Here is a 22,384-nt window from a genome sequence, read left to right on the forward strand (position 1 = left end):
ATGCTCAGGAAATGCACACTGAATAGAACCATATCTGTTACCCCAAAGACCAACCGGTAATTAAATGTCTGCAAATGGGAAGGACAAGCCTACATTTCACTAGGTACGTTCTGAATGACAATTAGGCTGTTAGAGCAACGGAAGACCCCATCCCTTCAAATCAGGTGCTGAAATACCCAACTCCCAAGTCTGAGTCCTTTATGTTGCACAGAAGCAGTGTGAAATTCAAGCACGTTGCCATTCACCGAGATTCTTACAAACAGGCCTAATGAAGGCAGGAACGGTGAGTTGGAGCGGCAGATGCTGAGATTCCATGATGAACAGCATAAACAAGGCTCTAATCATGGCTTCACTCAATTTCCTGCTGCAAATTCTGAGCCACGTTTAGAATTTGGCAGTAACGTGGATTCTTTTTTCTCTTATGGGAAAAAAAAAGTATTGCTCCTCATCTGCACGAGTCTTAGTGGAAGTCAGTGGTGGCATGGGGGATGAGCACTGAACTTGGGACTTGAAAGGGTTCAAGGCGTGTGTCTCCAAGGGTATCCTAATACCTGCTTTACCTACCATTGTAGGGTGGGTCCCCTGGAGTAGCCCTGAGACAAGGTAAGAATGCACATAATTTTTTTTGGAAGGTGGTCCCAGGAAACACCGAGAAGGGTTTGAGGGGATAGGACAGGGAAGGAATGGAAGGAAGGTGCATTAATAAGCAGGTTTCTGTGTGGGCAGCTGAGGCTCAATCCACTGGTGACATCTGGGAGACAGAGTAGACCATACTGTGGAGTTGTCCCACCCAAGTGGAAAGGAAGCTGGGGTATTATTTATCCTCCGCCTCTCATTCATCCCTGGCTGAGGGCTATTCCTGGAGACGTTAACTCCCTGGACATCTGGCCTACTCCTTGCACAGGTCGAGAATTGCAGCTGCTTTGAGTAGCATGGAGCCCTGGTAGTGCAGTGGTTAAGAGCTAAGGCTGCTAACCAAAAGGTCAGCAGCTTGAATCCACCAGCTGCTCCTTGGAAACCCTATGGGGGCTGTTCTCCCCTGTCCTATAAGGTTGCTATGAGTCTGAATTGACTCAGTGGCAACTGGTTTGGTTTAGTAACATGCTATTTGGCTTGTTCTGGAATAGTGGATGCTCAGGGGATACGGGTGGGCCACTGATGGCATCTGCCCACCTGCCCTCTAGGACAGTCCTGATGGGAGGTAATGGCTTTGGGAGCTCTAAAAACTGAGTAGATGTAGGAGGAGCTGGGCATAAGGAAAACCAAACCATTAGAAACCCTGCCTAAACTCAAAATGGCTAGCCCCAAGAGGGACCAAGGTGCTAGCCCTGGCATGTCGTCTTAGAACACCCTGTTGGTCTAACACTCCTGTTTGTAAAAAAGATAAAAGTTTTCCAGTTTGGAACAACGGTCATGATCATGAATTAGTTCATATTTCTGTTGTCAAGGTTAACTGCTCCTAGCCAGACATTCTGTCTTGAATCGAGTCACTGAAAACCACACGTGAATGAACGTGTTCTTAAATCTCCACAGCCTAGGGATTCCGGCCCAGCGCACACTTTCACTAACCCATTTGGTGGACATTTACCAAGAGTCAGCCTCGAGCCAGGCCGCAAGTAGTAATATAACTCCAGCTTCCCAGTGCCTAAGAGTTTATGGAATACAATCCATTCTCCCCTTACAACAGCCCTGTGGCAGGCGGGGCTGGCACTGCTGAAATCTCATTACCCAATGAAGGAGGAAATGGAGACTCCGGAGATGAAGTGACTTGCTCAGGGTCATACTGCTGGGGAGTTTCAGAGCAAGGACATGAATCCAAGTCTTTGCCTCTAAATTAATTCTACTATGAGCCAGGCACTGGGCATAACAATCCCATGCCTCTGGAATCAAAAAGTATAGAGGGACCATGGCTTCCTGGTTTTCCTGTTTGTCTTCTTCCCGAGGCTGACTCCCATTTCCAACTAATTTGCATTTTAGTTTTGCAAAGGAGTCGGCAGAGCCTCCTACAAACCACTTTTTCTTCTGTACATAAAGGGTTTAGAAGCCATCAGGGACTGTGTGCAAATGAGAAGCTGAAAAAGCGTCTCATGAGGTCCTCAGAGGGGTGGTAGCATGGGCCAATTTCCAAGATCCCTTCAGCGAGCACTTGAGACAGCCTGGGTATCAGCCTGGGAGCAGACCCTGGAAGGGGAGCCTCCACTGTCTGGGGCCAGCTACGTGGCTGGCTGTGAGTCAGCTCTGTCTGAGACCTGCTGTTCCACTGTCCCCTCTAAATAAGAAAAGAGAACAAGAGCCATCAAGCGAGAAACAGGGAGAGGGGGGTGTGAACAGTAAGGGAGAAAGCAACATGTTAACCCTACTCAGAGGCCTTTTTGCAAGCTCAATGGGATGAGGGAATTTAGAAGGCATGGTGGTGTAATGGTTAAGTGCTTGGTTGCTAACCAAAAGGTTGGCAGTTCAAACCTACCCAGCTCCTCCACAGGAGAAAGGCCTGGTGATCTGCTCCCATAAAGATTACAGCCTAGAAAACCCTACGGGGCAGTTCTACTCTGCTCTATAGGGTTGCTATTAGTCAGAACACAACAACAACAACAAGCCCAGGGAAGGGGGCAGGCCCACCCTGTGGGTAAATCCCTGGAAGGCCCCAGAAGAGAGTGTCTGGATGGAACATGAGCTCACGGTTCCACAGTGAGGCAAGTCCCTTTTCCTGTCTGGGCCTCAGTTTCCCGTCTGTGAAATGAGATGAAAATCAAGAGCCCTTCCAGCTTGGACGGCTTTTCGATAATTCAGTGATCCTTCATCCTAGTAGACAAGGTACCTCTCAAACTCTTTTAATCTGGAGAACAAATTGTGACAATTTGAACAAGCCCTTGCATCCCAGTAGCTCATTTCAGTCCCCAAATAACATCCACGGCTGTTTTAAAGACATGGAAACAGGAGCTTGTGAAGGCCTCCCTCTGACAGTCAATAAAAGTTGTACACAAATGCAGGGATGGGAGATTGCTCAGGCACAGGGAGATTGCTCAGGCTGGCATATGGAGGGGAGTGTGCGGGCCTAGGGCAGCTCCACCACCAACCAGTTGTGTGTTCTTGGGGAGGATACCTCCCTTCCCTGGGCCTCAGTTTCCCCATTTATACCGTGCAGTGGTAGGACAAGATCATCTCTGTCCAGTCTGACCTCCTACACGTGTACGTGTGGGGAGCAGCTCTGGGGTGGCTGGCAGACAAAAAGGCACAGGGGGTGGGGAGAGGGTTTTGATGCACCGGGGAAATCTCGATTTGCCCCAGAAAAGAGTCAAAATTTTTTACAAAGTGCTAATCACAATTGCCACCACTCATTGAGCAAAAAACATACATATACATATACGTGTGTGTGTGTCAGGCAGTGTGCTATGTTATTTATATTTGTTATCTCATTTAGTTCTTCCCACGTCCGTAGAAGGTAGGTGGTACTATACTCGTATCTTACAGATGAGGACATTGAGGGTCAGGGAGGCGAAGACTCTTGCCCGATGTTCTATAGCAAGCGAGTGACTTGAGCGCAGATGGGTCAGACTGCAAGGTGCAGGCCCTGAGCTCCTGTTTGCTAGCCTGCCTTCCTCATATGCATATTAGGCATACGTCCTGATATGCCTAAAGCCATAGTCACTGGAGTTGGCACCTAATCCTAACACATGAAAAAAAAAAAGGCAATAAAATTGGCACACACTTGTAGCTGTGATTGGCCAATCAATATTTGACAAAATTTTCTCCTAGAAGATGTAATTTGAGAACTGGAAATGTGACAAGAGAATTTAGTTGCAATCACTCAAAAAAAGAAAAAAAAAAAAAAAAAAGGAAGTATCTTTGCCAAGATGCTTACTTTGCTCAACCAATGAAGAAGTAAGACTTAACAAATGGGAAAATAATTACATTTGCCTAAAAGTACATCTTTTGTGCATGCAGGAGAGCTGACATGTGTTTCAATTACCTGTCACAGGAAGATGAATGGGTAAATCTCCAAGACTGCATTACAGAGCGATAGTGTTGAAGAACACCTTTCCTGACTGATCTGAAGCCTGTTGGGATTTTTCTGAACAAATCTGAATAACTCAAGTTAATTTCTTGCTTTCCCCTGGATGACTCTGAGATCTGCCCAGAGTGACACCGCAGGCACTGCTCATGTTTCTGGATTTTCCAGAAACATCCAGCTGCTGAAAAACACTGCACGGATGAAAGGTCTGTCTTAGTGGTTTTGTTAACGATGCACTAATGACCATACTGGGCTGAATGAACTGAGATGCCCACCTTGAGGAATGCTCAGGCCTGCTCCTTGGTAATACCCTGTGGGCTTTGACAAGTCCTTGCCCTCTCTGGGCCTCCATTCCTCCTCATGACATGGGGAACTTGCTCTGGATGGTCTCTGAGGCCCCTTCCAACTCTGACAGCAGAAAAGCCCAACAAATGACCTGCTTTCTTCCACAAATGAATGGCATATAAAAACATGTGCATGGGCTCATTATAGCTTAAAAGAGATAATGGCAGACGTACCAACCAAACGCAAAGGGTGGATCCTATGTGAATTCTTCTCAAGCAAACCAACTGTAAAGACATTTCTGAGATGATCAGGGGAGTCAACATAGACCAGGAATTAGAGGATATTAAGAATTGTTAAATATTTTAGGTGCGATAATAGTATTGTGGTTATATTTTTAAAAGTCCTTATCTAGTAGAAATGCATACTGAAGTATTTATAGATTGAAATGAGATAACGTCTGGAATCTGCTTTAGAATTCTACAGCAAAAAAAAAAAAAAGTGGCGGGAGTGGGGAGCAGTAAGTAAAGATAAAACAAGATTGGCAAAATGTTGGTAATAGTTGAAGCTGGGGTGAGGTCCATGGGGGTTCATTATGCTATTCCCTCTCTGTTTGAAAATTTCTCTAATAAAAAATAAAAACAATGCAAGGCTTCTCAGAATGTTGGAACTGGATTAACCCCCTTCCACTCCCTCTACTTTGATCAGCCTTTCAGGATCACGTGGGAGGTGGGATTGGCCTAAGAAGAAATGCAATTGAGAAAAATATCTTCAATGAGTTAAAACTAATGTTTGTACAGAGAAGTGCTTTCGCTTGACACTGCTTTCTCTTATTTGAAACACCATACTTTCATTTCTTTTGTGTATTTTATTGTGTAAACATATATAGATTTCATCAACTGGAAAGAATAAATATCACAAAAGCCTACCTTGAAATTGAGTAAATTTAATGGTTCCCATTCGCTCACCATTCCGGAACACAACTTGACCCTAAAAAACAAAACAGAACACACAAACAAAAACAATGAGAAATGCTATATCAGCCCAAACACTACTGATCAAGATGGAAATTCATTAATTGTACAATGTGATTTATTAATATTGGAGAAAAAGAAACTCCCTCTGGACCACAGACGCAAAATCAAACTAATTGTTTTTAAATTGGTTGTGACTTTATCTGGTTAATTTGAGGAGCACAAAATCAATAATGGAACTGAAACATATGAATTAAAGCCCAGACAGACATCATCATTATCATCACGACAATTTATTAAACACCCACGTGGCCTGTGTTATCCGGGGGACAAGGTCTTCCAGGGTGCTGGAAAAATGGAGCAGAAATGCTGTCTGAGGACTCTGGCCCTGACTCTGCTCCCCGTACCCCACCCATAAAGATGTGTGACTTTGCTGAGACTGAGTTTGGTGTGAGGACCAGAAGGGTGTTGGAGGTCTGTTATTATTTCCTATTAAGGGAAGAGAATGTTTTTCTAAGTTCTTCCTGAGTGGTGACGTCAGCCCCAATTATAACTGGGCTATGGCGCAGCACAAAATTAAGCTTCTTGAGCCAGCGAGACCTGACTAGTGTCACAGGCAGCTGAGTGCCCCTCATTAGGGACCCCAGGGGCTAAATACAGCTTCATTTTCTGCATCTGCCGTGCTGGCTGATACCAGACTCCCATATGCTTAGCTAAATAAATTGGAATTTAAAGAGGAGGCGTGGTCTTTTCTTAGTCCCTGGGTTGTGCAAAGAGTTAGAATGCTCAGCTGCTAACCAAAAGGTTGGAGGTTCAAATCTACCCAGAGGCACCTGAAAAGAAAGGCCTGGTGATCAGCTTCTGAAAACCCTATAGAGCATAGTTCTATCCTGACACACAAAACCAAACCAAACCAGGTGCCACGAGTCAGCAGTGACTCGACGGCAACTGGTTTGGTTTGGTTTTGGTCTCTTCTTGCCAATTTATGGCCCACCTAAAATTCTGCAACCATGCAAGGAAATTAACAGGCATTGTATCAGTGAATTTTCATAAGAAGCCTAAGAGGTAAAGGAGATGATAGCCATTTTACAGACCAAGAAATTGAGACTGAGGGAGGTTATGGGCTTTGTATAAAGTCATCCAGCTAGTGAATGGGGCTGCTGGGATTCAAATCTGAGTTTGATTTTAAAGCCCCCGCTACTTCACTATAGCATGTTTCTTCTGATCCAGAAATAATTACTTTTCCTTATTTCCATTAATGTGAAATCAGGAAAAGAAGCTGTCTTAAGGTACACTGCTTTTCTCTCATAGTTATGCTCTTGTGTCATCAGACAACAATGCAGATCTTACCCTGGATCCCACTCAATTCTCTGGAGAAAGCCCAGGAAAACCTTTTCTTGGGTGGAAACCCCAAGTCTGAGGCCCTGTGACTCTTAGAACAAAGAGAACCACTCAACCTGTTCTCAGGTACAAGAAACACCTTCTAAGACCACTTTGACACCTTTTTGAAATCCTAAAGACAGCTGTGAGTAGTATCACTTTGGAAACTAACGCCCACCAAATTCTATATTCAGGTGACTGTAAGCAGTTCCCTGGAGTGTGAAAAGCTTCAAGGTGAGGTGAGACAGGAGCTGTGATTTTGTTTCTAGGGATGATTGAAAAATGCAGAAAGCCTTCCAAAACGATCCCTTGTGTGCAAATAGCTCACTCTGGTGGGTGGCACAGATGCAAACACTGTCCAAGAGGAAATGTTTTTGTTTGACAAAGGTGGAGATCTAACTAATTCACCAATCTCCTGCCCTGCTTTGAAGATTTCAGAGACTTCTAGATTTAAAACATGGATAAATTCTGTAGGATTTTTATTTATTAGTTAAATTAAAAAAAAGTGTGGAATGATCTTCAAAGCTTGGATGGAATGACATTGGAGTAGGGTATGGGATGGGGGTAAGAAAAAGAATCTTCCTTTACTTTGTTTTTTCTCTATACTTTTTAAAGAAAACTGATTAGTCCATCTTTGAAGTACCTGTTGCTGTTGCCTTGATTCCCACTCATGGTGACCCCACATGTTTCAGAGTAGAACTGAGCTCCACTGGGTTTTCTGGGCTGTAATCGCTATGAAAGCTGATTGCTTGGCTTTTCTTCCATGGTGCTGCTGGGTGGGTTTAAACCACCAATCTTTCAGTTAGTAGCTGAGATCAAACCATTCATGCTGCCCAGGGACCTATCATATTTTATTTTCCTAACAATATCTATTTTTACAACAATAACTCCTCCTATCTCCTTAAATTCTTAGGTAGTAAGTGCAAGGAAGGCCAGGTTTGAATATCAAAAACCTGGGTTCAGAACCTCCCTCCCCTGCCCCCGGAAGTTCTTGAACATCCCTGAGTTATGGATCTAGCACAGCTCCTGGTATAGAACAGGCACTCAGTAAATGGCAGTAGTAATTTTTATTTAAACACTTTTAATAGCAGCAGGCTGAAATAAAAAGATTTTAAGCACCAGGAAACGTTCCAACCCCTGGGAAGAGAGTTTCAGCTATCACATGATTTCAGCTGGCAAAGGGATAGACTGTTGGGCCCTTATCCAAGGTGTCCTCACCCTCTCAGACACCTCAGCTCGAAAGTGACTGAATTCCCCAACCACACCAGTCACTGTGTGGTCTGTCTACCAGTTGGAGAAATCTGAGGCTACTGTGACTGGTGGAAACACAGATGGCTAATGGTCTATACTGAGGGACTACATCAGAGAAGAAGCCAGGAAGCTCCACAAAGCTCGCTTTTGAGGAAAATGGGTCACATGATTCTTTCCTGAAGGAGTTACCACAGCATCCATGGGGTATGACTGATGAAGCCAATCCTGCTACCCTGACCATGCTAACTGGACCCTAGACCACTGCCCTAGCCAAAGACAACCTTGGCAAGTTTGGATATGAGGAAAGCCAAACACCAATCAGGTGATTTTTGAAAAATTCTGTCCAACAGATATCCTTCAAATTAGAAGGTGGTCAACTCATTCAACATTCCAAAAATATTTACCTACTCCATGTGCCAGGTGGCACAAATGGTTAAGTGCTCGACTGCTAACCAAAAGGTTAATGGTTCGAACCCCCCCAGCAGCTCTGCAGAAGAAAGAACTGGCAATCTGCTTCCATAAAGATTCCAGCCAAGAAAACTCCATGGGTCAGTTCTACTCTGTCACATGGAGCCACTATGAGTCAGAATCGACTTGATGGTACCTAACAACAACAGCAACACGTGCCAGTACTTTTCTCAGTGCTGGTTCCTGCTCTTGGAGAGTTTATATTTGATTAGGAGGGACAGACAACCAAGTACAGGGAGGCCTCAACTTACCACATGTTCCAGTTACAGTGAACCGCACTTACGACCGTCTGTCTTTTTTTTGTAGGCTTTATCGGTAGTAATCTGTACTACATACAATGTTGCAGGACCTCATTTGCTGATGTTATCACTTGCAGATGTTCAAAGATCAGACTTATAAAGATAATGATAATAATAATAATTAAAAAACCCAAACCTGTTGCCATCAAGTCGATTCTGACTCATAGTGAGACAGAGTAGAACTGCCCCATAGAGTTTCCATAGAGTGCCTGGTGGACTCCAACTGTCGACATTTGGTTAGCAGCTGCAGCACTTAACCACTAGGCCACCAGGGTTTCCTCTCCCTTGGCCCTGGGATTCTGTGAGTATTGCTGTGGGGGAGGGGGTGCTATTACACTGGGTGGGGGGAAAGGGTCCTCCACCCACATGACCCCCAAGAGGCACGTGCGGGACAGGGGGCCACCTCAAGCCACCTTTCCCACCAGCCTTCCCAGCCATCCTGGAGCCGGTTGCCCCTTTTATTGATAATAAAAGGCAATAATAATGAAAACTTTTAGAAAGAGGAGGTATTTGACTTACATCAAAACCAACTTAGAACAGAGTTGTCAGAATGGAATTCGTCGTAAGTTGGAAACTACCTGTATACTAATAAATGACTAAGATAATTTCAGTTAGTGACAAATGCGGTGATGAGTGGGTGAGGGGAGTGAATTCCCTGGGTTGACAGGAAAGACCTCACTGAGAGCTAATATAAGTGCTGAGACCTGAAAGGCAAGAAGGAGCTATTCTGGTCAAAGGGGAAAGCCAGGCAAAGGTCTAAGGTGGGAAAGAGCTTGGAGTGTTCAGGAAACAGGAGAGGGCCACTGTGGCCAGAGCACAGAAGGGAGCAGAGGGAGATCACATTTGACCTTGTAAGCCACAATGAAGGGTTTGGAGCTAAGTGTAAGTGCAACAAAGAGCCAGCATGGGTGGGGAGATCAAGCAAAGCAGTACTACGATCTGATCATCTGGCTGTTGGATAGAGAATGTATGGTAGTTAGGCAAACATGGAGGCAGAATACCCTGTTTGGAGGCCCTGGCAGCCAGTGATCCAGGTGTGAGGTGTCAGTGGCTTAGGCTTATCTGGGGTCAGATTCTCTCTAGTTCAGGGTGCACTGCAAATATGGCTATGCACGGTGGCCAGGGCAGTACTGGACTTTCATCTACTCCTGGTATCCTGTGTGGTGGATGCTGTGGTGTGCTGTCCAGATGGAGGATGGAGGCACTCGTTAGCCAAGCTGCTGAGCATCTTGGCTGTGGTTGTTGCCATGGAGTTGATTCTGATTCATGACCACCCAACATGTACAGAGTAGAACTTCTCCACAGGGTTTCCAAGGCTGTGATTTTTCAGAAGCAGACTGCCAGGTCTGTTTTCCAAAGCACCTCTGGGTGGGTTTGAACTGCCAGCCTTTTGGCTAGTAGTTGAGTGCTTAACCGTTTGTGCCACCCAAGGACTCTCTCCACCTGAACAGAGCTATGTTAACTAAAATTATGTTTTGTCCCTGCTGGCAGCCTATATCTAATGGTCAATGTAAGGGTCAATAGCTCCTGCCTCCTTGCCTCAATTCAGGACAACTCTGACAAACTATTTCAGCTCAGAGGTCCTTGTGGGATCAGCTGAGGCCATTATTGCAACTACATCACATTCCAACTTGTCCCTCTGCCCAATCTAGCTTCCCTCATGCCCTTCCAGGTTTTCCCTCTGAGAGCACTCCATGACAAACTTCCCATATGCCAACCTTTGCCTCAGAGTCCACGTGATGAATTAAATTTCAAAGCAGTAGAGTTTGGTAACTTTTATCTGTCTGTTGGCTCACATTCCACACTCACTCTTCCATATTCTCCACTGTGTTGTAAGGGCCTGAAGCCTGGAAACCACACTTCCCAGAATCCCCTGCCAACTGGTTTCCATTTAGGTTCTGCTAATGAGAGGCATTCATGGGAGATTAGAAAGTGTGAATACGGGAAAGCTATTTTTTTTGTTTTGTTTTCACTTTGGTTGCAGCACAGAGAGGAACATGCATGCTCACGTGTGTGTGCGCACACACACACACACACACACACACACACCACACCTCCCAAACAAATATACAACCTCCTGGGTCCTGCACTGTCATGTATGTGGGCTCCTGGCGACCTGTTCAGTGGCAAGTGGCAGAAACCCCAGCAGCAGCAGCCTCAATGGTGAGTGTGCTGGGAGCGCTCAGTAACACAGTTTTCCTCTTCTGTGATTCTTGCCCAAGGGGCTTCGCGATTTTCTGCAAATACTTATCTCCGGTAACAGCACCTACTTGGTTTGCTCCTCTATCCCTTCCAACAAGTTGTAACCAATTCCCTGTGTTAAATCTCCCTCTGAAATGCCTGAAGTGGTTTCTATTTTCTGGACTGGAGGCTGAATGATAATGAAGTTTAACTTCTGAGAAGTTTATAAGAAGGATCACAGAGCAAATTTAGAATACAAATAATATAATGAAGCTAAAACCCCAAGTGGATAATGGATAATTTATAGAGTTTTTTTTTTTTTTTTCCTGAAAGTGGTGTTGCTAACATCAGATAAAATGATCTGTCTCATGAAAGTTAATCCAAACAACAGCTCAGGTCTAATTGGGAGCAAGACAGCTGCTTTTCCTTTTTTTTTTTCTTCAGAGAAATCTTCAGGACAACATGTGGGAAAAACTCAAGTTTTAGCATTTGCAGACAAGAGCAAATATTGCCATCAACACGAGCTCGGACAGTCACTGAGTGTTTCTAAGCATCAATTCTCCTATTTGATAAATGCTGTATTTTTACACAAGTAATGCACACATTATATGCTTTTTGCCAATCATGCAATTCCTTCATGCCTTATTTTCCTAGGGGTGCTATGCATGTTATACATGTGGGCGCATTATTTAATTTGGGTACATTACTGTGAAAAATACCGCAGTAAGAACAGTACCTATCTCTGAAGGTCGATTTGTGAGGATTAAAGAAGACAATATATAAAAGAACCTTAGCCCAGACTTGGTGCACAGTAAAGGGTAAATCAGTCCTAAAAGAAATACAACCAGAATGCTCCTTAGAAGAAAGGGTGGTGGGACTTTGGCTCAATTACTTTGGAAATGTCATGAGGAAAGACCATTTGCTAGAAAAGGACATCATGTTTGGTAAAGTAGAGGGTCAGCAAAAACAAAGGAAATTATCACTGAGATAGATTGACACTGTAGCCACAAGAATGGAGTCAAACATACCAACAATCAGGAAGATGGCTTAGGACCAAGCAACATTTCGTTCTGTTGTATATAAGGTCACCACAAGTTGGAGCTGACCAACTTGAAGGCAACTAATGAAAACAGCTTATCATAATTTCTCTAGTTAACCTGAATTAGCAAAACTTCACCTGATGTCAGTTTAGAATTCTCAGAAAAAGTCAGTGGGGATTATTAACATGTAGACTAAGGATTCCAGCAGCCAGTAGGATTCAATGACCTCCTCTTACAAAAATTAATTCTGTTTCCATTGTTCATCTTTAATGTTTCTCTACTGTGTTGTTATTGTTGTTAGGGTGCTATCGAATCAGTTCCAACTCATAGTGACCTCATGCACAACAGAATGAAACACTGCCCAGTCCTGTGCCATCCTCACATTTGTTGTTACGTTTGTGACCATTGTTGCAGCCACTGTGTCAATCCATCTCATTGAGAGTCTTCCTCTTTTTCACTGACCCTCTTCCTTACAAGTCTCACCATCCTCACTTCCAAGGAGCACTCTGGCTGTACTTCTTTCAAGACAGATTTGTTCATTATTCTAACAGTCCGTGGTATAGTCAATATTCTTCGCCAACACCACAATCTAAAGGCATCAATTCTACTAGTTTCTCTACTAAGCATGAGTAAAATTCACTCCCCAAATAATTTATGAGTCAAGCCCTATGTTGGGGCCTTTTCTGTTGTTCTTGTTGCCTATCTTTCATTTTCATAGCAGTATCATGATCTAGTGGAGGGTCTGAGAAGCAGGAAGATTAAAGCTTTGGAGTTTCTGCGAAGTCTACCAGTAACCCTTGCCTGGAGCTGGAAACTCAGCAGAGCGAAGACTTGCTTGGTTCAGCCTAATTGCACCAAACCTCGGGCCCACTGAGAGGCACAGTCTCTGTAGATCACGGTGCAGTTAGGGAAGACTTTTCTTCCTTAATATGGCTTTAGACTGCGCTCCTGTCTCTGGGTGGTTGTGTATGTCTTTGGGAGGTGTGTGTGTGTGTATGAATGCACACATGTGTAAGCATGTATGCTCAGCTCTGAGTGTTTGATTTAAATATACTCTGGAGGAAAAGATCTGCCCTGACAAGTCACACAGGCAGGGAGATCTCTAAAGGGATAGAAGTTGAGGGTCATGAGTAACTCTGGTCCATCTGCTGGCCCAAGAAGCACATCACTATCTATGTGGATGACCCAAGGCCATCTTGGACCATTCAGCTGCTGGCCCTCCACTTAGGACAGTGTTGGCTTCAGACTTTGAGAAAAGTATATTGGAGTTAGATCCCTGGTCCAGTTTTCCATAAAGGATAGAGATTCGCATCATGTAGGCTTGAAGAAGGTGACACCTTCTGTTTCCAAAGGGGTGACAGAACTTAGGAAAGAGAAAAACCAAAGAATTGGATACATCCATCCAAACGCTCTGCAGATATGAAGAATATTCTTTTTTTTCTGCATGTCCCCTTAGGCTATAAAACCAAAGCCACTGCCATCAAGTCGATTCCGACTCATAGCGATCCTATAGGACAGAGTAGAACTGCCCCATAGGGTTTCTAAGGAGCAGCTAGTGGATTCAAACTGCCAACTTTTGGGTTAGCAGCCAAGCCCTTAACCACTGCACAACAGGGCTCCCCTTAGGCTATGGAAGATGTCATATTTTGCATACTATTTAAAATACTTTCTCTTAAACCGTAAATTCTTTCAATAGGCCCAAGCCAGCAGGAAAGTTTCATGTACCCAAAGAGCCTTGAGCAGTGGGCTTGCAGGGAACCGAGAAAAGGGTGGGATGGGAAGCCCTGCTGCCACTCTTCTGCACATGTACAGTAAGGAGGGAGCAGGATCCATACAGTCCAGGGGCCCAGTCCCAGGGACCAGCCACAAAAGGAGTGGTGGCCTAAGGCAGGGCTGGGCACGTGGAGAGGAGTGAACACCAAGAGGAGGTCTGCTGTGTGGATGGCCTAGGAGAGGCAGAACCAACTCCCCCTCCTCTCTCCTTCCAGTTATATTACAAGAATTAGGCTTATTTAGAACAGCAAAATGTCAGAAATGAATAAAATGTACAGGAAGTAGGCGAATAGCAGAGTAAATTAAAATACAGACTCATGACAGAGTATTATGATACACGCATTCAATCGACAAATACTGTTGAGCACCTACGATGTGCCAGGCATGGGTTAGGCACTAGATACAGAACGAGCAAAAGCGACATGGCCCTAGACCTCATGGGGCTTACAGTCTAGTGGGAGATACAGACATTAAACAATAAACACACAAATCAGTATATATGATTATAAGCTAAGGTAAATGCTATGAAGGACAAGAACAGGGTGCTATGAGAGGGAATTACAGAAGACTGTAATTTAGACTCAGAGTTCAGGAAGGCTTTTTTGCAAGGGTGGCATTTGCACTAAGACACTAAGAGTGAGAGACAGCACATCCTTGGAAGAGCGAACTGCAAGTACAAAGGCTGGGAGGCAGGAAAGAGATTGGGAAACTGGAGGAGCTGAAATAATACCAGTGAAGCCAAAAGTGATAATTGAGGAGATGAACATGGAATGTGAATGGTAAGTTGGACAGGTGTAAGGTCATGCAGAACCTCATAGGCCGTGCCAAAGATGCTGGGCTTAATTCTGAAACAATGGGAGCCACTGAAGGGTCTTAAGCAGGGAGGGACTTGATCTAAATTACATAAAACTTGAATGCTATATCATAAATGTTATCAAAGAATAGAAAAATCAGCTATTTTGATTGTTCCAGACAATGCAAAAATCCATTTCCCTTTCCTCCTGAGCACATGGCTAGATGGCATTTTCCAGCCTCCCTTATAGTATTTGTGGCCATGTGAGTTCTGGCCAATAGAATGAGGGTGGAAGTGATGTATGGTATTCCAGGCAGGGCCAGATTACCCAATGAGCAAGGTACACACGGACCCAATTGTGCCTTCTCACCCATCTGCAGTTCACAATTTCACCTGTCCCCTACCACGTCAACGATGTAGTGAAACTCATGTGAAATTCCTTGCCACAGATTAGCAGGTAAATATAATTACGTCCAAGCCTACTTTGCTCATTGCAAGCCGGTGCACACCGTGCTTAGTGGTTCATCCGTCCCTGATTCCAAGTCTGGCACATGAAAATTCCCCACAAGGTCCTTCATGCTCCCTTCCTTCCCCATCTGCTGACAGGGTGCCCAGCATCTATCTGAGAACTCTGAGGGCCTACAAACAGTGAGGTATGAGACAGATCATGTGGAAAGGTTGCCCACCAACCAGAAGCATCCACCTTGAATTTTGCATAAGATAGTAATACATTTTTATTGTGTGAATCCACTAAGACTCCGAGATATCTTTGTTATAGAAGCTAGTGTTATTTATTCTAACTAATACAATAATGTAAGTAAAAAAAGGCAGGATAGAAGTTACATATATAGTATGTTCACAACTATGTAAAAACTATTCCCCACAAGTAAAATGTTAACACTGGCTGGTCCTGGGTTGTATGGTTGTTTTTTCCTTCTTTTTACTTTTCAATACTTTCCAGTTTTCTATAATGAGCATTATTATTTTAATCACAGGAAAACTTTATTGAAAACTTTTTTTGAAAAGATGTTATAAGAAGGCACATTTTTTACAGGAAAAAATAGCAACATCATCACCGACAAAATAATACTCCCTCTTGGAATAGATTAATTTTTACTGACAGCTTAGAGTTTTCCTGAATCAGAGCCAGAGATCTGTGCAAACATAAGCATGTTTCCCCCTCAACTTAGAATAATGGAAAGAGCCAGGCCTTAGCTCCGCCATTTTCTCAGAGGAAAACCTGGGGCAAGCCTCCTCTCATCTCAGTTCTCAGGCTGCCCTCTGCAAAACACATGGAGCTAACATTCTTCAAGTTACTTTTAGCTCTGCAGAAGCATTTGTGTATGTTTAATATGATTTTTTTTCTGGGGGTTCTCCTCTATTAACAAATTCTCACAACGTCAGTGAGAGATGAGGTAGGTATTATTATTGTCTCCATTTTACAGATGAGGCACCAGGTGCTGAGGGGGAAAGAAACTTGGCTAGGCTCACACAGCTCATTGTTGTTGGCTGCCACTGAGTCAGTCTTGACTCATGGAGGCCCCTGACTCATGATGACACCATGCACAACAAAAAGAAATACTGCCTGGTCCTGTGCCATCCCCATGATTGGCTGCAGTTAGGGCCATTGTGATCCATAGGGTTTTCACTGGCTGATTTTCAGAAGCCAGGCCTTTCTTCATAGTTTATCTTAGTCTGGAAGCGTCAATGAAACCCGTTCAGCATCATAGCAACACGCAAGCCCCCACTGACGGAAGGATGGTGAATGCACAATTGGGGCTCAACCCAGACAAGTCTGACTTCAAGCTCACACTCTCTACCACAGGCCTCCTGTTTGGAGGGCAATAATTGATCAGAACATGAGCTCTCTGGCTTCCACAGAAGAAAGTGAAGAGTTATACAAAATGCCTAGTTTTTATCTGCTCAAGGAGTGGGTGAGAATCTTTTCTCAGAAATAGGGGAGGGGGCTTCAAATCAGAATGAGAACAGTTTTACGGAAGGCGCTTGTTCGGTCTCAGTTCTGTCCCCAGCTCCCTCTGTGCCCATAATTATGTTCCTTCCCCTCTCTGGACTTCAGTTTCCTCACTGATAAAAGCAGCATGCAATTGATCACATACTGTGTGTTGAGTGCTTGTGAGCGCTTACTGGCGGACACAGCATGCCTATGCTAGGCCCTAGGGAGTCACAAGAACCTAGATACAGTCCTTGTCTTCTAGAAGCTCTCAGTTTAATGGATGTGACAGGCAAAAAGAAAAAAAAAAAAAAGAAAGACAACTACAAGGCAGTTTGATAGCTGCTAGCAGAGGGCAGGTACAGGTGGCTGTGAGAGCAGAGAGGAGGGGCACCAACCCCAATCCTCTGGGGTGGTGTGTGTGGAGGGGGAGGGGGGAGGGAGAGGGGCTCAGGGAAGGATGAGTATGCGTCAGCCAAACAAAGAGGATGGGAAAGGAGATGTTTAGGCAGAGGGAACAGCATATGCAAAGGGAGCATGGTTCTTCAGAGGATCAGATAGAAGGGCAATGCTGCTGGTGGGTGGCATGCAATGGGGGGTAGGGGAAGATGGTGAGAGGCAAGGAAGGCAGGAGTCATACCAGCCAAGGCTTGGAGATGACATGTCAAATGTGCTCTTTAAAAAGCTACTTTGGTACCATCTGTAAAACGGATTGCCATGAGAGCAAGACTGGAGGGCAGGAAGCCATTTGGAAGCTGTTGTGGAGATCAGCGGAGAGATGAGTGTGACATGGATGGAGGAAAGTTGATGGTTCAAAAGGCGTAAAGGAGGTGGGATTGGCAGGGCTTAGAAACCGCCCAGATATGAGCAGTAAAGAAGGTCAAAGGAGAGAACGGCTCCCATCTTTCTGGTTTGCGCAGATGGCTGGATGGTGGTGATGCCCCTCATCTGCTCAGCTGGCAGAAGGAAGCTGGCTGGGCCAGGGAATGGGGTCTTTGCCCTGATTCCTGGGTGGGAGGCCAAGCCTTGTAGCTATAAAACCTCCTCCCAGGCTTTTCACCTCCCCCACTTTCCTGGTCATTTGCAGATGTAAGCATCCCCATGATTAGAAGTATTTAATTTTTGCTTTACTGTATGTTCTATTTTTGTTAAATAGATTAGTCTCCACCAGGAAAACCAAACTGCTGACCAGTTGCCCTGAAAGTCTGAGACATGCACTTTGCAATCTGTTGGAATCTGTCTGTAAGCTGGGGTGGGCTGCAGTTGGCTTGGGGGCTAGGGGCAGAGTTCACATTGGGCAGCTAGTGAAATAGCAGTCCAGGCTTGAGATGAGAGGGGTTGGACTGTAGGAGGTGCTGAGGCAGAGAGAGACAAAGGCACTGATGAGAGAAGTATTGAACGAAAAATGGGCAGGACTTGGTGATTCATGAGGCGAGTGACTCAAAAAGGGTACTGGGAGGCAGGATGCCTGGGTTCTGATCTGGGACCCCATAGTCATCCTGGTGGCTGTCTCTCCAAGAATGTGTAAAGGGATAAAGTTTATATTATCTGTAAGCTGGGCCCAGAACTCCTCTTAAAGAGAGAATGATCTTTGTGCAGGAAGGACCTTGATTAGCCCTCTGGGTGGAAGGTAAGATCTCAGACAGGAGCCCAGGCAGTCAGAGGAGGACCAGGTCGCTCTGAAAGAGAAGACAGGATGGAGTAATTTTTTCTCCTGAGAGGAATAGGGCGTATGGAGAGACCACCTGAAGAGAATGGTTTCTAAAATGGTGGGGTGGCTAAGGAGTACAAGATCAGGGGCAACTAATGTTCAGCTTGCAGTCATTGCATTCTTGTGGCTTAATGCCCCCCTCTGTAAGCCCCTCTATAAGCCCCCTTCTCTGAAAGCCCCTCACAAGTCCTTGTAAAATGGGAGGATTTTGTGTGTGTGAGGATGTAGAAACTGAGGAAGTGGCTGTTTTCTATCTGGATCAATGTGACCCAGAGCTGAGGAAAAAGATGAGGGATCGTGGAATGGTCCAAATTCTGAATGAATTCAGCAGAAGCAGGACCATGTTCTCCCCTCTAGAGAACGTGAAAAAATCTTGAGGTAGGTGGTGGGCAACCCTGCACTGAGGGATGGAACCTTTCCAAGCCCTCAATGGCTGACATCAGGTTACATATAAGATGCTGGGTTTGGACAAGAGGCTCCAGGTCTTGGAGAAGATCCCTTGTTTGGGACTGGCCGGGGGGGGGGGGGTTGGGGGGATGGGCACGGGTGGTGAAGGAAAGAGAAGGGCAAAAAGCTTTTGAACTCTTTTCATGGGAGGAGGGGAAGCCAAACAGCTGCTACATGGATGCCTCTGTTCTCCCCTCTCCTGTCCTGGCTTCCCTGCCCCTCTGAATATGAGAATCGTTTGTGAGCTTGATGCCAACACTAAAGCCCCTTCTGCTCACCCAGACCTGGTCTAGTGACACCCTGCACCTGTCTAAAGCCCGCCCTACACAGAATGCCAGCCCTCACCTCCTTGCCTGGCCCTCCCAGCACGAGCTCCAATGGCTGTAATAATCCCCGCTTCTCAGGCTGATGGGAGGAGCAAAGGAAGGTGGACATGTTTTAGAAGAGGCAAGTGCTAGGTTCAAGCAAGGAGTGTGTAACACAGGCTTGTTGAGCACCTGTTGTAAGTCAGGTGCTAGGCCAGGTGCTAGAGATAAAACAATCCCCAAAGCCAGTTCCCTGCCCTCAAGAAGCTCAGTCTGGTGAATTAGAGAGATTCATAGGCAGGTAACCATGGCCATGGTATAAATGTTCTGGCTGGCAGGATGCCTGGGGTGCAGAGACATCTATTCCAGCCCGGGCTCAGGGAAGGCTTCCTGGAGAAAGGCTGTCCAAATTGAGACCAGAGGACTAGTAAGAGTTAGCCAGGCAAAAAGGAAGGGTGGGGATGGTGAGAATTTATTGGGAAGAAGGAACAGCATATGCAAAGGCCTGGAGGTGAGAAAGTGTGGCATACTGCAGGAAGCAGAAATAGTTTTAGGAGGTTGGGGAATCACAGATGAGAGAAAGTGAGGAGAAATGAAGCTAGAGAGAGGTAAGCAGAAATCAGGTCAAGAAAGTCCTGGACCAAAATCATACCAAAAAGAAATAAAAAGAAGAGCCTTGCTTTATCAGATATTAAGACATGCTAGAAAGCCACGTGAAGAATAGTGAATATACCATGGATTACCAAAAGAAGAACAAATCTGTCTGGGAAGAAGTACAATCAGAATGCTTCTTAAAAGTGAGAATGGTGAGACTACGTCTTACATACTTTGGACGTGTTGTCAGGAGAGATCAGTCCCTGGAGAAGGACATCATGCTTGGTAAAGTAGAGGGTCAGCAAAAAAGAGGAAGACCCTCAATGAGTGGCTGCAACAATGGGCTCAAGCATAACAACAATTGTGGGCATGGTGCAGGACCAGGCAATGCTTCGTTCTGTTATACACAGGTTTGCAATGGGTCAGAACTGACTTGATGGTACCTAACAACAACAACAGAAAGCCATACTAATAGAAACGGACAGTTTTGGCAAAGAAACTAGCAAAACAGAATAGAGCTATGGTTCCCAAATTGGGTTCCGAGGTGCCCCAGGGTAGCACGTGAGCTCACAGGGGAGCTGTGGCATATTTTAAAATTTCAAGGGAAGTATAGCAATATTCAACATCTGTTAGACACCACGTGAACTACCAGCTTGAAAAGTTCATAGGTGCTACATTAGATTGCGCTATATTCCTTCCAGTGACATCATATCTTTTTGAAACTGGGTTTTTGGTGGTTGCTGTGATAAAAAGCAAGTATGTGTGAAAATCAATGTAGAACACAAAAAAAGGGTGGCAGTGTCCAATCTGATTCCAGGGTTTGAGAAGTCCAGTTTTCCAACAAGATCATACACTACATTAGTAAGGAACTGTATAAATTTAACAACAAAATAAAAACTTTATTTTTTTTTTCAATTTTATTCAAATGGTATTATTTTTTCAAATGACTACTAAGTTGTTAGGACTTAAATATGTATTTAATTATTTGGGCCTAACTACTTAGTAAGCAAAACTGTAGCACTTCTTTTGGCCTAGGAGTACCATGAAAAAATTACTGAGAAATTAAAGGTGCCATGAACTGAGAAAGTTTGAAAACCTTGGGAATAAAGAATTAAGAGATAGAACCATATATGAAAAGGAATTTAATTTACAAAAAAAAAGTGACACCACAAATCAATGGAGTATTTTTAAACAGATGATACTGGGAACACTTTCCCACTATACGAAGGAAGATAAAACTCCATCCCTACCTAACTCCACATACGAAAGTGGACTCTAGACCAATTAAAGGCCTCAGTGTGAAAAGTAAATTTAATAGAGGAGAATATTTTTGAACCCAAAATGCAAAAGTTGGAAGCAAAGAAGAGGGAACAGTGGTTGGAAATAGAAATGATGCTGGAGATCGCCTGACAAAAGTTTGCAAGATCAATGACTTCATTGCAAATATCTTTTTTCAACAACATAAACAGTGACTACACACGTGGACCTCACTGGATGTAATACACAGGAATCAAATCAACTACATCTTTGGAAAGAGATGATGGAAAAGCTCAATATCATCGGCCAGCTGTGGAACAGACCGTAAATCGTTCATATGCAAGTTCAAGTCGAAGCTGAAGAAAATGAGAACAAGTCCACAAGAGCCAAAGTCCAACCTTGAGTATACCCCACCTGAATTTAGAGACCATCTCAAGAATAGATTTGACGCATTGAACATTAATGACCAAAGATCAGATGAGCTGTGGAATGATATCAATAACATCATACATGAAGAAAGCAAGAAGTCATTAAAAAGACAGGAAAGAAACAAAATGCCAAAATGGATGTCAGGAGAGACTCTGAAACTTGCTCTTGAAAGAAAGAAAAGACCAAAATTGATGTCAGAAGAGACTCTGAAACTTGCTCTAGAATGTTTTAATGACTTCTTGCTTTCTTCATGTATGATGTTAAAAATATCTTCCAAATATGTAATAGACTTTACCAAGCATGATGTCCTTCTCCAGGGACTGATCCCTCCTGACAACATGTCTAAGTATGCGAGACGAAGCCTCGCCACCTTGCTTCTAAGGAGCATTCTGGTTGTACTTCTTCCAAGTCAGATTTGTTCCTTCTTCTGGCAGTCCACGGTATATTCACTATTCTCCACCAACACCATAATTCAAAGGCATCAATTCTTCTACAGTCTTCCTTTTCATTGTCCAGCTTTTGCATGCATATGAGGCGATGGAAAACACCCAGTCTCTCCAGATGGCAAGCAATGCTAAAATTAAGAAATGGCTCCCAGGCAAAGATTGAACCCAGTGCACTATCAGCGAAACATGGCCTAGAGATGAAACTGAGAGTGTGATTGTAAAACTGTGTATTATCGGGAAGTTCTAAGGAAGTTCCTCAGAGAACTGTTCTGTTAAACAATAGAACTATCAAGAAACTTTAAGGAAGGGGTCCTCGGTGGTCTCAGCAGAAGCCCAAGGTAGACAAAGATTTATTTGGAAGATATTTTTAAGTGAGATTTTTATTTAATAGAATAAAGCCAATATGATTCACAGGAGACCCCCACAAAGTTTTAAGAGAATTGTATTGACAATATTATCATCAGCTTGGACCCAAAGGGACAGAACGAATACAAAGAGAAAAGAGGCCTTTGGACCCCCAACTTCTTAGGGTAGGAAGCAGGCTGAAGAAAGTATATAACTATAAAGTCAGGCCATCTTTCAAGGAAAAGGAAGAATGACTCAGAAGGTGGAACCAGGAGCCCAGAAGGCAGAGTCAAGAGCAATGAGGAATATTCCTAGGTCTTGAGGCAAAGGGCTCAGTCCCAGCTAAGCTTTACTGACTGTCCCGCAGTTAGACATCTGATAAACCCCACTGTCTGTTATGGTTGCTGCTACTCATAAAGGTTGGGGTGGGAAGTTTGAGCACTAGG

General features: G+C 44.3%; 1 protein-coding gene across 1 annotated transcript in view; it reads right to left on the reverse strand.

The window, feature by feature from the left end:
- The window catches only part of GABBR2 (gamma-aminobutyric acid type B receptor subunit 2), a 439,230-nt gene that overhangs the window by 101,132 nt on the left and 315,714 nt on the right, over window positions 1–22,384 (reverse strand). Inside the window, exon 8 of the mRNA XM_049896560.1 lies at window positions 5,224–5,284. Coding sequence (XP_049752517.1) covers window positions 5,224–5,284 — 61 coding nt within the window. The remainder of the gene's footprint in view (window positions 1–5,223; window positions 5,285–22,384) is intronic.

Source organism: Elephas maximus, chromosome 9 (genome assembly GCF_024166365.1).
Source record: "Elephas maximus indicus isolate mEleMax1 chromosome 9, mEleMax1 primary haplotype, whole genome shotgun sequence".
NCBI classification, from domain to species: Eukaryota; Metazoa; Chordata; class Mammalia; order Proboscidea; family Elephantidae; genus Elephas; species Elephas maximus.